This window comes from Macrobrachium nipponense, chromosome 5, assembly GCF_015104395.2.
Source record: "Macrobrachium nipponense isolate FS-2020 chromosome 5, ASM1510439v2, whole genome shotgun sequence".
NCBI classification, from domain to species: domain Eukaryota; kingdom Metazoa; phylum Arthropoda; class Malacostraca; order Decapoda; family Palaemonidae; genus Macrobrachium; species Macrobrachium nipponense.
The window spans coordinates 53,817,448-53,833,959 of record NC_061107.1 but is presented as its reverse complement, the minus strand read 5'-3'; the positions used below and the strand labels follow the sequence as shown (position 1 = coordinate 53,833,959).

Sequence of the window (16,512 nt, the reverse complement as noted above, 5' to 3'; positions counted from 1 at the left end):
TTACAGGTAAACACAGGCTACAAAGGAGGCTGCGGACGAATATGAAGTATCCTACCTGAACAGAGAGAAACTGGGTCTGGGCCAGAAAGATTTGTGTTTTCTCAGAGACATACATTTACAGATAATAAGACATACAAATAATGAAATTACACGAGTTATTCATCGGTGGAAAGGCCACGGAACGCTCTACAGAATGGTTAAAGGAACAACGTGGCTTGATGATGAGTTACAATAAAAACATAGAAAAAGCGTTGTCCTTACAAATACTAACCCCCCAATACAATGATTATGGAATAATGATTGTATGAAAAATATCTTGGAGGCAGGAGGTGACCCGGTGTCCTTGTGACACTTGTTGTGGGGCGTTATTGAATGTCGAGTCATTCAGCATTGCTGGCTGACAGAATGCCTCCCCTGGTGGTTGTCTGGGGGGGTTCTACTGTCAACTGAGGGCGACCAAGACTGTGGAGGGAGCTGCATTGTGTGTGGTGGCAGCGTGGGACGGGCTGTGGGGACCCCCAGGTGCAGCAGCAGCTTAGGTTGGGCTGAGGAAGTCCCCAGCACAGCAGCGGTGTCCAGAGGGCAGAGTGGAAACACAGGTGAGGCAGCGGCGTCGGCAGGCAGAGGAGGCCCACAGGTGCGGCAGCGGTGTCGGCAGGCCGAGGAGGACTACATGCAACGGCGTCAGAAGGGTGGCAGTATCGGGGGGGGGGGGTGGCTTGGTTGAGGAGGCCCACAGGCAACAATGTCGGGGGGCCCAAACAGGCCCACATGTGCGGCAGCGACGTCGGGTGGGTAAAGCAGGCCCCTGGGTGCAGCAGCAGTGTCGGGAGGTTGCCCAGGGACTCGCAGGTGTGGCAATGTCGCCAGGGGAAGAACCGAGGAGGCCTGCAGGTTCGGCGGGTCGAGAAGATATCTGGCATCCCCCGGTTGAGGTAAAGGAGGCTGCGACATCGAATGGATGTTTCTGGACTGCTGTCTGATTTTGTGTTGGCTGACCAGCACCCAGCTACCCATCCTCGTGGCTTGTCTCGCTCACAGAAACGGATGAAAACGCTCGAAAATGCCTAAACATACCTGAGGAAGGTGTGCTGTATCGAGTCCACTAAAGACATTTGTTCGTCTGCGGAAAGGAGCTTTCAGAGGCCTAAACTGTAGCACCGTTGTGAGTCCGTTAAAGGCTTTCTGAAGGCGAGCGGCCATAATGAGTCCGTTAAAGGCTGGGCCTAAACCACTGTGTCACCGTCCAATCTCAGAGGTCACCAGTTGTGAGGACCAAAAAGTAAAACAGGTAGCTGGGTACTGATTATTTATTACAGGTAAACACAGACTATAAAGGAGGCTGTGGACGGATATGTAGTATCCTACCTGAATAGAGAGATCCTGGGTCTGGGCCAGAAGGGTCTGTGTTTTCTCAGAGACATACATTTACAGATAGTAAGACATACAAATAATGAAATTACACGAGTTATACATCGGCGGAAAGGCCACGGAATGCTCTTTAGAATGGTTAAAGGAACAACATTGTCCTTACAGCATAAGGCTCTTTGAATTTCATCCTAAATCCAGTGAATTTTAAAAAGTTTCTTTAAAAAATCCTTGGTAGATAGGAGTGTAGGCCTACTTGTATTTTCTGATGTGCCTCACAAGATTAGGATATTATGAAATAATTTTTTGAAGCATGGATTTTATTTTGTGAAAACAGGAATCAGAAAAGGGGAAAGCTCGAACTAACTTTATTGAACAGAGATGGCTGTATATGAGGCAGCAGTGTGGACAGAAACATAGTGTCCGCCATGCACTCACTTACAAAAAGGGATGAGCTACCTGCTGCAATTGTGTTTCATTGCAGCTGAAAATATACATATATTTTTGTGTGGAGAGTAGATTTTTGCATGATTGATATATATATATATAGTATATATATATATATATATATATATATATATATATCTATATATAATAATTATATATATATATATATATATATATATATATATCGGCAGATAGGCTGAGAAATGCTCTACAATTTAGTATATGGTATAAAAAGTATGTGCAGAGGAAGGATGGACATTTGACGGAATGTGTCCTTACAAATACTCCCCCCCAAGACAATGATTAAGTAATAATCGTTGGCTGATGGTTAGCAGAATCTTGCAGTGGGCTGGAGGAGTCCACGTGTTCGAGATTCCATCCATTGGGGGACGTCTTCCGGGTCCTCGTCGTCCGATGAGTCGGGAAGCAGGATGCCACTCCTGGTAGTGGCCCTAGGGGATTCAACTGCTTTCCTTGACAGCCCCAGCTATGTCTGGGGGTGCTGTCGGATTCCGGAGAGGCTGTGTTTTGTGAGGGCCTTCTGTGGGGTCGTCTTCGTCGGGAACGACAGCAGGCTTCAGTCTGTCTATTGAGACCCAGTCCTCATGGCCACCAACTGAAACGAGGAACGCCTTCTCCTCTTGGCGGATGACACGGTGCGATCCTCGGTAGGGTCTTGTTAGGGGCAGGCGGGTGGCATCGTTCCAAATGAAGACATACATGCAAGAGTCCAGGGCCTTCAGTCAGAACTGCTTCCTCCTGTCAGTGTAGGTCTCTCGGCAGGGAACGAATTTCTGGGCAACTGCCTGGAGTCTTGCCAGTGGGATGTCAGGGTCGTTGCTGTTGGTGGGGAGGAATTCACCTGGCACTGTCAGGGTCTTGTCATAAACCTTCTCTGCCAGTGATGGGTCGCCATTGGCTCTTGGGGTGGTGCAGAGGCCGAGGAGGACCCACGGTAGCTGTGCCTTCAAGTCGGGGCCTGTGCAGCATGCCATCAGGGAGGCCTTGAGGGAGTGGTGGGTCCTTTCCACCATGCCGTTGGCTTTGGGGTTGTAGGCCATGGTTGCATGGTGCTTGGCCCCCATTAGGCGTGCCAGGGAGGTCCATAGTTCTGAGGTGAAGGCGGTTCCCGGTCTGTAGTGATGTCATCTGGTGCTTCGAAGCCGCTGATCCAGCTGGATAGGAAGTCGGCACAGGTGTCTGCGGTGGCTTCTGGCCACCTAGTGGACCGGTTGATCACTATCAGGAGGTATCTGGCACCATCGGATGGGGTGGGAAGGGGGGCCCTGAAACGACATTGATCGACGTAGATATGCCCGAATCTCCTCTTGGGTTGATGGGAAGGTGCCTATTCCCAATTTGGTGTGCCTTCCTGTCTTGCTGCTCAAGCACACAATGCAGTTCCTGGCCCACTCCTGGGAGTCCCTCTTGATGCCATGCCAAACAAACCTTTCTGTCATGAGTCTGGTTGTTGTGCGGGGCGACGGGTGCGAGAGACCCTGGATCACGTCGAATACCTGCTTCCTCCAGGAGGCAGGTATCAGGGGGTGTGGGTGGCCGGTGCTGGTGTCGCAGAGGAGTGTCGTCTTGTAGGGGCTGAAGGGAATGTCCTCCCATTGGAGGGCAGTGATGGCAGTCCAGTAGGCTGGAACTTTGGGGTTGGAGGCTTGCTCACGCGCTAGGTCCTCGTAGTCCACGCCGAGGTGCAGGGAGTTGATGGAGCAGACAGCCGTGAGGTGACGTTGCTGTCTTGCAGACCAAATGTCACCCGCCTTGACAAAGACAAGGACCAGCAGCTGGTGGTCCGTCCTTATGGTGAATGGGACGTCTTCCAGCAGGTACTTGAAGTGGCAGACGGCCTGGTAGACAGCGAGGAGCTCGCGGTCGAAGGTACTGTAGCAGGTCTCGGCGGATTTCAGCTTCCTGCTGAAGAAGGCTAGCAGTGTGGCGACCCCGTCGACCAGCTGTTCCAGGACTGCACAGCATGCAGTGTTGCTGCCATCGGTGGTGAGTGTCAGGGGGGCGTCGGGGTCCTGGTGAGCCAGGGTTGTAACTCTGATGAGGGAAGACTTGGTGCTGTCGAAAGTGCGCTGTTGGGCTTCTCCCCATGTCAGCTTCTTTGGCTTGCCCTTCACGACCTCAGTCAAAGGGCACATGGTGCGAGCAATGTCCAGGATGAGTCTTCTGTAGTAATTCACCATCCCAGGAACTTCTCCAATGCAGCCACCTTTGATGCCATGGGATGTACTCCTGCGGAGGTGATCTTGTGGCCGAGGAAATCCACCTTCTCCGCACCGAAGGTGCACTTGTCGAAACGGACGACAAGCTCGTTCTCCTGCAGGTGCTTGAGGACGGTCCGGATGTGGTTCAGGTGCTCCTCTGGCGATCTGGAAAATAGGTGGATGTCATCCACATAGCAGATGCAGAAGGGTAGATCACCGACGACCTAATAAGCTCAATAGTCATGACAACAATTTCAAGGTAGGAACATGAATTAAAACAAGTATACTTTGAATGTTGAAGTTTTTGGCTGTGTTTAAGCTGCCTGTATGTTGTTAAATATTTTATAGGCATAAAAAAATAATCTAAGCCTTCTGAGATGTAATCCGTTATTGATGAATTTATTTGTAGAGATTACATGTTCTTTGAGGAATACAATAAGAATATGAATTACAACCAGTTTCTTTGAATGTTGAAGTTTCAGGTAGTGTTTAAGCTGCCTGTATGTTGCAAAATTATTTATAGGCCTAAAAAAAAAATAGTCTATGCCTTCTGAGATGTAATCTGTTACGATTACCTGTTCTTTGAGGAATAAAAGATGATGATGATTTTGGTTATAAGTAGAAGACGGCTATCAATCGAAATATAAGTATTAATATCAAGGCGTATGGATCACTTGTTTTTTCAACTGATTTAAAATATTTTCTTAAAAGGCCTTCTGTTCGCTTTTGGTATATAGTTAATTCTTTCATAAGGTAACTTGAAGTTCAAGAATGTGTAAACTTCATTTGCTTTCTAGCCAGAAATTGTTAATTGAGAGATGTGAACGTTAAGTGTAAATGTAAATAAGAGAAATTAACACCTAGGCCAAGGAATAATATCTTGGCTTTGACAAAAGAATAATTGCATAGGCAAATATTTGCTAGTAAGCCATAATTTTTGAAATATGTAAGAAATATAACAATAGCTATGTATGAAAATCCAAATATTCCTCTAACACATATAAGTAAATGTTTTCAAGATTTCATGGTCGCTACTCATTGTAGACCTACTTATGTTACACCAGGTGGTTGCTGTTGCACCACACTAATGATACGTCACACATGTTCCCCTCATAATTATGTAGATATCGGTGAGCGCATTCTACTTTTGTATATACATATTAAATTATTTTTAGCTCTGAGGTGTAAAAGCAATCAAATAGGACTGTTTCAAATTTTGTGCTTGCTTTGAAAGCATTATTAATTTTATGACAATTTCTTCGTTTTTTATTTAACATTTGAACTGATGTTTGATGACGACTTCGCTTTGGTCAAATGCTTCAGCGATGAGTGAACGAAAGTGTTGAAAATTTTTGGTAAGAGCTTTTCTTAAATTTGGCTACACGTGACATTTTCTTACAGTTTTGAAATATATGACAGATTTCACTCTTGTACGCAATAATCGCGTTTTCGCATTGAAATAATATATAAATATGGAGCATGCTCGTTACCAGGTATTGAATTTTGAACGAAATCCTATGGAGTCATGTCGCATGAGATTTGAGCATCATTGTACATTGGAAACTGAAAATGAAATGTAGGTATTACAGCAACTAAAGTATTTTTTTTTTTTTTGTTTTTTTTTTTTTTTTTTTGCTCCAAAAACCTTATACTGTATCAAACTTGTGGACAAATTCCATGTGTCTCATAAGTCGGTGAATGGGAGTGTTATCCCTGTTTATGATTTTACCAGTCACTTGTAGGGATTTTGTGCCTCTTAAGGGCCCCATACACTGAAAGATTGTATGAATAAAGATCGACAAATACACACTATCCAGACCTATGAACGTGCTACACACTGATTTCAGTCTGAACAAAGATTTTGTCATGAGAAGGCATGACATCGTCTCTAGTACACGATAGCTTTATATCGGCAGACAAACACAGAGCGACCTGTTTATGACAGGCAAGTTGCAAGTCAGCAAGCTGGTCGTGACAGAAACACGTCAAGTGTTTCTGTCACGACCAGCCTAGATCGTTCGTTCAGACCACGAAACTCGTCCACTTTTGCATTCAGACAAGCCTATACACAATGTTTTTGCGAACGATACAGACAATCGTCCATACAATCGTTCAGTGCATGGGGCCCTAATGACCTTTTTATGTAGGTCTTATTTTTACCACTCACTTGACGTGTTTTTGTACTTATTAGTATCGTGTTTTTTTCCCCAGAAAACAAATTGAATTCATGCGCATAATTTTCTTGGCACACAATAATCTGATAGGCTAGATTTAATAAGGGCTTTCATGGCCCGGACCCCACTAAATCTCATCGTGATCGATGTGGCCTTGCAGTCAGACAAACAGCAGGGATGATTCAAGATTGACTGGAGAGTCGACCGAGATGATGAGATCGCCATCGGTAATCGTCAGTCAGTCTAACTTCTAAGTCTACAACAGGCAGAGGTCCGGTCTAGACAAATCTGAAAAACCTTGCGGCCTCTTCTCTTCAACCTTTGCAAAATGGTATGCTAGCAAGGTCAAGTGTTATTTAACATTTTGTTCCGTGTTTAACTGTCATGCGTTGCAAACGCTATGATTTTGTTTTAAATGTAAGTATAGTAACTCTTGATCTATTTAGTACTACCTATTATATGCTGTGGACTAACGAATTACCTAGATCTGGCCAGAAACCAGAGGAAGGCATCGTCAAACTTGTTCCTGATCAGTCATCGGGAGCTCATGGTAGAGATTACCTATATATTAATAATCATTTTCCAGTGGAAAGTTAAAATTTGTTTTGTCTGGCCTGTAAGTCACTGTTCCTCAGTAAGCTGCAGGTAGTACAGCTACCTATTGATGAGCTAGGTAGTGTATTCTAGTACTAGAGTAGGGTGTGAGAAGAATGATGACCATTAATGTAGGCCACCAGAATGAATAGACCTAGCTTATCTTTTCCCTGTATTTCAGAACTTTTTAAGCTAGCATAGAAAAAAAACTGGATCGTATCAATTGTTAGTATTGTTCTACAAATGCGCACATAGTAATTTGATGTCTAGGCTGAGTTTTGTGTCTAGGCTATAGATCACATTAGCTATGTAATTCTAAACGTATTTCAGTGTCTAGACTATAGACTACATTATGTAATTCTAAACATATTTCTGTGTCTAGGCTATAGACTACATTATGTAATTCTAAACGTATTTCTTTGTCTAGGCTATAGACTACATTATGTAATTCTAAACGTATTTCTTTGTCTAGGCTATAGACTACATTATGTAATTCTAAACGTATTTTTGTGTCTAGGCTATACTGTATTATGTAATTCCAAATGTATTCTATGGCAGAAAATCACTGTATGAAGCTTACTTAGGTAGATCGATTTCGCAATGCGGCAGTGCATGTAGAAACTTGGTTTATTCATTCGTCGACTTCAGTCTCATTGTAACCCAAATCTAATGTCACCAGACAGGTAGGGGTGCCATAAGTTTAGAAAATGGTAATGGAAATAAGATATCTAAATATATTTAGTCACAAGGTCATTTGTCTGGAAACCTGTCATATCTTCTGTAATGCATTTAGAAGTTTTCATCCCATCCTGTCCAGAAAGAAAGAGAAAAAAAATGCTCTAAAAGCTTCTGAGTTTTTCATGAAGTCTCGATATTTGTAGGCTTACAACATTTCGGCTCGTAACATTTCGGCTCCCGAGTGGTTGTGTTAATCCGGCTCTCCAGCAGCATCATTTTATTCCTAGAGCAACTTACACATTTCCATTGTGGACAGTTGAGGCTGCAGTCAGGGTGACCAGACGTCCCGTATTTGACGGGATTGTCCCGTATTTATGACATTTGTCCCGTGTCCCGTATCGACCCTCCCCGGGACGCCTTTTGTCCCGTATTTTCAATATCTGAAAAAAAAGAAAAAAATACAACAAACTAGCGAAATTTGTTCTGAGCATCCCCCCTTCAAATGCTCAAGTGGAGCGTGTGTTCTCTCTGATGGGCCAACGATGGGGTGGGTGTAGGAACTGGTGCAGTGTAGAGCTGATCAAGTCAGAACTACAGATAAAGTGCAATTTCACACTGTCCTGTTCGGAGCTCATCACATACTATGCTCAAACCAAACACCATCTCTTGAGAGCAGTTGGATCTACTGCAAAATATGACAAATGGAAAATAACTTAACAATACAGTGGGGCCTCGTTATCCACGGGGGATAGGGCCCAGAACCCCCCCGTGATAAGTAAATACCCGTGTTATCCTGATAACAACAAAAATTGCTTAAAACTGCCTACTTTAATAGTTAACCCACCCAAGACCACTATTCCAATGTTTATAACTGCCTACTTTAGTTCAAACACCAAATATGTTTTCAACTATCACCTAAAACTAAATTCAAGACAGTTTTAAAGTTATTGTACAAAATTAGCCTTAAAAAATAAATGTAGTATATGTACTACCTACTGTACATATGTAGCCTACTAGCCTAGGGATTACAGCTAGAAGCCTACATACGCATGGTGGGCCTCTTTTTTTTTTTTTTTTACAAGGAAAGAGAGGATGAGTGGAAGAAGAGAACTAATCAAAATATGTAAATCATATGGGTACTCACCAACAATCTATGTTGATAAAAGATGGCGACGATTTTGCAGTGCAATCCAGTAATATAATAACGATAATGCTACCAACAGTATGCAGCGAAACATCTCTTCCCTTCGTCACAACACGTTAATACTAGTATATTCCACGTAAAAACCTTCATCTGACATTTAGGCGTCTTTCCCATAAGAGTAAAAGAATCAGGGCTTTTGGATGCCACATAATTAACTCGTTTATATGGGTACAATTTAAAGAACGCGCCGCACACCACATTTCATAACAACAACAAACAAACATTTGTAGGCCAGTGTTGCCAACTGGGAATGGCAATTTCTTGCTAGATTTTGTTCCATAAAAGGCTAAAAAAATCACATACCGTATATACTCGAATAACGTGCATCTCCCATATCGTGCGACCCCTAATTTTCACCAATAAACAGTGGTTTTGTGTCATGTATCTCATGTATCATGCAAGTTCATAAGGTGGTGGTCTAGCCTGCTAATGGCCGAGTCATTCAGATGTGTGCTGATGCTAGTCAATTTACGGTAATTTTCTTATTAATCTCGAGAATTGAATAGAAAAATCTCAAGATTTTGTTTTAAAAAAAAATTAAAAAAAAAAATTCCAAAATAATAAAATAATTGTAAAAATAACACGCCTTGGAGTCCTTGATCTATTCTCTCTCTCTCTCTCTCTCTCTCATCTCTCTCTCTCTCCTCTCTCTCCTCTCTCTCTCTCTCTCAGGAATAAATACGTACGTACTGTAATTTGCAGTAAAATGTGTAGACATTGTGTGCGTGTTTAAAAAAATGTGCAGTACACACACATTCCCGATGTTTCGGTTTTTGGAATTTTGCAGATTTCGGAATGTGAGGTCAGATGCATAATCAACAAACACCACTACTGCAGCAAAAAACATTTTTTCCCTTTATGTTTTTCATTATTGTTATTTATTAATTACAGTTTATTTATAAATATTATATAATTACTGTTAAATGAATGTGAGATAATTAAGATCACCTATAATAAAATGTGGGACAAATTAATTACATCCATATGTTCACTAATAGGTATTATTTTCAAAACAAACATTCCGTAAAACACAAAAAATATATGTACATAACAATCAAAATATAATAATGTTTTGCAGTTCAAATTGTGAATTTTAACAATAAGTATGACTATATAATATATTTTACCATATCGATCTTGAAGTTGAAGAGTCGTAAAATTCTGAGGATGGTCCGGAAAAGATTTGTACTTTGTGATTACGTATCGCTACAACACCATGTGGTATTTTCATATTACCACTATATTGATGACGCATCGCTACGACACACTGGTGTTTTTCATACCACTATACGTTAAAGTTAAAAACATGACATAGAATCGACTTTGCGACTTCGTTCACTTTGATATTTTTAACGATACAATAACTATCATTTGTACTACTAAAACCTTCACATAAGTAATTTTTCGTAAGATATGTGTTGTTGCAAAAGCTAGCTTACGTATACATAAAAGGCTTTTATAATTTAAGTCATCTTAGATATACATATGCACCCAAACTCTTTGTGGGGAAATTTACTACTGTTTCCTCGGATATTGAAATACTTTAGCATCATTCAAACACTTTAATAATATAATGCATAAATACTAGGCTATACATATTTACATCGTATACAAATACTACATACAGTTATATACACATACTTTTATATACAAATAAAGTTAACAGTTATATACACATACTTTTATATACAAAGTTAATCATATGAGTAGTGATCAGACGACAGCTGTGCACTGGACTACGTACGTACTACTTGGAAGATAAAACGAACAAAAATTTTGTTGTTGTTAGTCGCCGGGATAGATTAACATTTTTCCAGAGATTAAAAAGCTGAATTTTGTTTTGAAGGTATGTCAACCGCGATATTATATTATTGTTTTCACGAAGGAATAATTATATAAAGAAAATAATTGAGTAATTTTTGCCGTCAGCAGTCAGAAAAATCACGAACATGGTAACGTTCAAACCTAGTGCCATCCATGGCGTATGTCTATAAATAGAACAGAAGCAGAGGGCAGTCATTGGATAACAGATCTCCATGGCTACCAACCAACCAATCAGGTGTTAGTTATACTACTCTGTAATTTCTTAGAATGAACGTTTACACACACGAAGCTAACGATGATGTATGTGTTTTGCATACAGTACGTAGTTTTAGTTTTTATTATTAGTGTAAGTATTTTACTGATTTCATGAAGAATAGAATGATTCCTTCTCATTACTTTGAATGCAAAATGGCTTGAAGAAGATTCTTCCGCAAAAAGAAGAGAAAAAAAAAATTAAAACCTTAGAAGATGATACCTATTTTACTAACGCGGTTGACATACCTTCAAAACAAAATTCAGCTCTTTAATCTCTGGAAAAAATGTTAATCTATCCCGGCGACTAACAACAACAAAATTTTTGTTTGTTTTATCTTCCAAGTAGTACGTACGTGGTCCAGTGCACAGCTGTCGTCTGATCACTACTCATATGATTAATTTTGTATATAAAAGTGTGTGTATATAACTGTTAACTTTGTATATAAAAGTATGTGTATATAACTGTATGTAGTATTTGTATACGATGTAAAATATGTATGGACCTAGTATTTATGCATTATATATTAAAGTGTTTGAATGATGCTAAAGTATTTCAATATCCGAGGAAACAGTAGTAATTTCCCCACAATGAGTTTGGGTACATATGTATATCTAAGATGACTTAAATTATAAAAAAGCCTTTTATGTATAAGCTAGCTTTTGTAACAACACATATCTTACGAAAAATTACTTATGTGAAGATGGTTTTAGTAGTACAAATTATAGTTATTGTATCGTTAAAAATATCAAAGTGAACGAAGTCGCAAACAAAGTCGATTCTATGTCATGTTTTTCCTAAACGCGTTGACTTAAAGGAGAACGTTATTTTGGTTGTTCTATCACTGGCACAAACCCATAACAATGCAGTGTATGTATGATAATTCTAAACTATTATTCACTACCAAAATAACGATGATATTTTGTATTGAAAATTAATGTTACGTATATTCCAAACATTATTACTACGTAGCATGAATAGTACTATAAAAATTTCGAAAGATAATCTTGCTTTGAACGGTACCATAATTTGATTTTCATATACGTACGTACATTTTGTCAGCTGGCTGGCCTCGCATAGATAAAATTGATTTCACTGATATGGAATTACTCCACGAATAGCCTTTTTATTATGAAGATATGACATAATATATAAGGTAAAAAATGCTTTTATGTATTTCGTTTACGCTTCGTCGCCAATAACAAACAGCAATACTTACGATAATCTATGACAAATAGCGTTTGTATGACTTCATTGTTCAGAGAAGTTATATACGAATACTGCCAAAATAATAATGAAGTTCGAATTAATTTTAGCCTTAATGTTATTACTACTGTAATTACACTACCACTACTATAAAATTCTTTCTAAAAGTTTATCAAAACAAAAAAATGTCGCTTTGAACGCAACCGTATACATAAACCATTTTCGTACGTAAAGGTATATGCTTACATTTTGTGGCTGGCCACTCCGACGATAAGTTGAGTGCAATGATGTGGAATTATTCTTCGAATAGGCTATTTATTATGAAGATATGACTATAATATATATGGTAGAATGGTTTTATTACCTTTATTGTCAGTTATATCATAATGTGAATGTTTTGTGTACGTTGGTGGTTACCGCACTGCAACTACGCTTAGCCTACCAATGAACGTCGTACATAAACCTTGAATAGGCTATTTATTTCGAAGATAGGACAATAATATATTAGGTGAGAATGGTTTTATTACCTTTATTGTCAGTTAATATCATTATACGAGTCTTTAAATGAATGTTGGTAGTTATCGGACCACGGCCGAGGGTTAGCCTACCGAAAAACATCGCATACGCAACACAACAAACCCGTGATGCAGCGATTCATACCAGTGATGTAACATGAGAAACGGTCCAAGAAAAAACCCGTGATTAACTGGATCCGTGAATACTGATCCGTGAATAAGCGATGCCCCACTGTAATGAGGAAATTAATTTTAAAAGGATTATTGAAAAGATTTCATCATATGTATTTTATTGTCTGCAATTTATTCAATATATTATGGCAAGTCACTTTTGTTACTAATATCCTTCAAAGCTGCAAAACATGCTTGATTACAATATTCTAATGCTTTGACACGTAATGAACAGCTGTTTGTAACAAAATCTACAACGAATGCACTTTAAAACAAAAGAAAAGTCAATAAAGAAGGCTAAGAAGGACTTTGCCTGCGTCACTGCTTGCATAACTTCGCATAAGTTGTGTCTATATTGTTCAACTACCTCTTCAATTTAAGTGTCCCGTATTTCAATTTTCAAAATCTGGTCACCCTGGCTGCAGTAGTTGTTACAGTGATGTCGTGCAAGCGCGATCATGACATAATTTCTGATTCATGACAATAAATCAGTCATTTGTAGATGTGTCCAGGTGTAGCTCAACCATCCTAAAAGGTACTAAAATGGAAAACTGTGTAGGTACTGCTAATGGAATGTTGCTGTTTTAGATCTGAAGATAGTGTTCTACAAGGAAGGTGTTTGTTTCGACACTTAATACAAACCATTGGTCCTTTACATATGGAATATACTTACAGTGGCAGCTGGACCGGTCGTAAGTTTTCGAACAAGGTGGTTTGGTAGTAACTGCTTGCCCGATGGTTGGGAGTCCCGCCCGACTGGAGGTAAACATTCCACTTTGCTTTCGGCTGCCGACAGAGTCAGATGTGTTGTTCGCTGCTCTGTCCGCCATTGTCGTTTGCTTTCTTCTTCATTATGAAGCTTTTGGTTTATATGATCTCTTTCTGTAGTACTTGGAGTGTGACTGTAAGTACTTATTATTACATTTTTCTTTGTTTGTGGATTTCTTGTGATGTAATGGAGAGCCACGAGACAGAGAGACCCCCCCCCCCCCCCACCCTCCAGCCAACCGGGAGATTGTGCCTTGTGTGGAGGGCCGTAAGTGTGGGTCTTTTAGGTCCATCGAATTGGTGGACCCTCGTGATGTATGTTTTAGGGCTTGTGCCTTGTATGATAAGGTGCCCTATGAGGTAATGTTAGACTTGCGATAATCTTACGCTAAGTCGGTTGGTATTGCACTTCCATCTTCAACTGGATGTGTTTTGGGGTTTGTAGATCACTTACGAAGTCGGGGATTATCTTCTTGTTTATGACGATGATGTGTTAAACTCATGGTGAGGAGGTTCTGTAGAAAACACGAAGTATAAAAAAGATATATATTCTTCTGAAGTTTTACATGGTGAAGATCAGATATGATTGTACAAGTCTTCTAATAACGATAGCTTGATCGCTTCTGCCAGTGATGATGGCTACTTCTGTTCTCTCTACATGATAAAGCTTAGGTAAAGAGATACAGGTCTTCTAATGACGATAGCTAACTCTGTTCTGCTGTTCTACATCTCTGTTACAAGTTATGAAGGAAGCAGATAGTAGCTCGAACATATGAACATACTATCAGATGACATAGTTACATACGAACACACAATCAAATGAGACACGCTACAGATCACGTAGGCCGTTTGAATTATAGGTCGCGGTAGTTGTCTCAAGCAGGAGCTTGACTGTTTCAAAACAAATGAATGACCACATACTTTAGGTATACGTCATCTTTAGCGTCTCTAGTCTGATCACATTCCTGCAAGCAATCTGGTTGACCTCTTTAGTTTTATTCTTTTATATATATGGACTAACATTCCATATTATAGTAAACACTTACATTAGCTCGGTCAGCTACCAAAACCAACTACTGAATATTACTCAAACTTGACTTGCATTTGACTTATAGGAGTGTGATACAGACACTATGTGAATATATATATATAAGTAAATAAAAATTCATGGTGTACATGAATTGATTCAAGTAATAAAAAAATAGAAACTAAACAATGATTGGTAAATAATAGTGATCACGTGATATATAATGATACATTTTTCACTTCATCTCATTAAGATACATATGCTACAGAAAATACTAATGTACTCTGACAATTGCATAGAATGAAGATTAACTTGATAAAAATCATATTTTAACTGATAAAAAATTTCATATATGAATTGATAAAATTATTAATGTTTATGCTGATTGATTCGTTGATTTTTATGCTAAATGTTATATATCTAATTCATTAATCAATATACTAACTCATACATAACTGCAGATATTGGTAAGATAAAAGGTAACAGATTGATTATAGGCTACCTGATTTGTTTATACATATGTATATGGATTCATATAATTATGATTAATATATGTGCACTTTAAATAGATTCCTATTGCGTACACGCAAAGATATATTTCGATTCTGTTATTTATGATCATTTATATATAGATTCCTAGTGCGTACACGCAAAAATATATTTCGATTCTGTTATTTATGATCATTTATATATAGGATACATGATACTTTATATATATAGGATACATGACCGAGGTTATACTACTTCACATTTAACTAGCGTACGAACAACTTTTCGTCCATTTACCACAGTTCCAGACAACCACCTATAGGCCAAATGAAACGGCCGATTTCACAGGGTTAAAACAAGGGGAAAAAAATTTGCTGGGCGGGTCCAACGTTCTATTTTGCGCTCATACTTATTCTCTGCATCCTAAGCTACACGATTACGTTCGCGATGAATGAAATCACCCCCAGCACGAGTCCTTCGCCAGCAAAGTAGAGTTGAATATCCTTCGGGTCGTAATTGTCGGAAGTATGTCCCTTTTTGTAGTCTATTCCCGCCAGCCGCTGGAGCGTTCCGCATTAAAACGAGATTAACGACGGGATACGGTGTCGGTCGAAGAAGTCCATGATGGTGCTTATTCCTTCACCATTGTAGGCGGTTGTTACTCGACTGTCGTCGTCCGCAGTGACGAACGATTTTTTGAAGTTGCGATGTGAAACTCTCGTACTGCAGGATACTGTAACAGGTTCCATTAATCAGCCTGCAAGTGAAATTATACTTGTCACAAGGGCAAAGTAAATTCATTGACGACATCCAATACAGGGGAGGGAAGAGAGCCATTAGACCAGACTTAACCCACATGAATTCGCTGATATTTTGGAATTCAAAAGAGTCTGCTGTACAAACTTTTTTATCCATGGCATTAACATGAGTGAACCTATCCACGTCTCTGATGACTTGTAAAAATATCCATAATTATAAAAAATAAATAGATATCATTACGAATCTTAAAGAAAATTCGATATTACTGGTAGTAAATTACTAGACAAAGAAGTGGAAAACGGAGCTATTTGTAAGATTGCCAGGCAACATAAGAGTCAAAGAGAATATTAATCATGATTCTGTATTTCTCTATGCTAACTGAAATTAAGTTGTGATAAAATCTGATCCTATGTGCCCTAACAAAAGTTTCATATTCAATTTTCTCGCGCGCATCCTCTGAGGTTAATTTTAAAAAACTTTATTAATAGGTAGGAGATGCAACAAAAAGAAAAAAAAAACCCACTATGTAACTAATTCCAAATAAACAAACTTTGGGTTTTTCAAGAAAATGTGACATTTTCCCATGAATGTTTTACTTTAATTGTAATAGGCTAATGTTGCAAGTAAATATTTCATATACCCATCTTGATACTTCTAAATGTCTATGAGGTTCAGAAAAAATTAATTCATTTTGTTGTTATAGAAATTCTATTTGCTTATTTTGTTTATTAATTTTAAAATGATTGCAACTCCTTAGCTAAAGTTGCATTGCGCATACGGATAGACACGTCTGCCTTGCCCATGAGAAGTTCG

General features: G+C 39.3%; 1 protein-coding gene across 3 annotated transcripts in view; it reads left to right on the top strand.

Annotated features, from left to right (window-relative positions):
• Nucleotides 1-6,063: 6,063 nt before the first annotated feature.
• LOC135215318 (uncharacterized) overlaps nt 6,064-16,512 on the top strand; it is a 192,757-nt gene continuing 182,308 nt past the window's right edge. The window contains exon 1 of one of the 3 annotated variants that reach the window (XM_064249876.1): nt 6,064-6,628. In XM_064249876.1, the coding sequence (XP_064105946.1) occupies nt 6,596-6,628 (33 nt within the window). In that variant the 5' untranslated portion in view covers nt 6,064-6,595. Of the gene's footprint in view, nt 6,629-6,743; nt 6,828-16,512 lie in introns of those variants that run through there. The other 2 variants (XM_064249878.1, XM_064249875.1) reach the window with 2 other exon arrangements.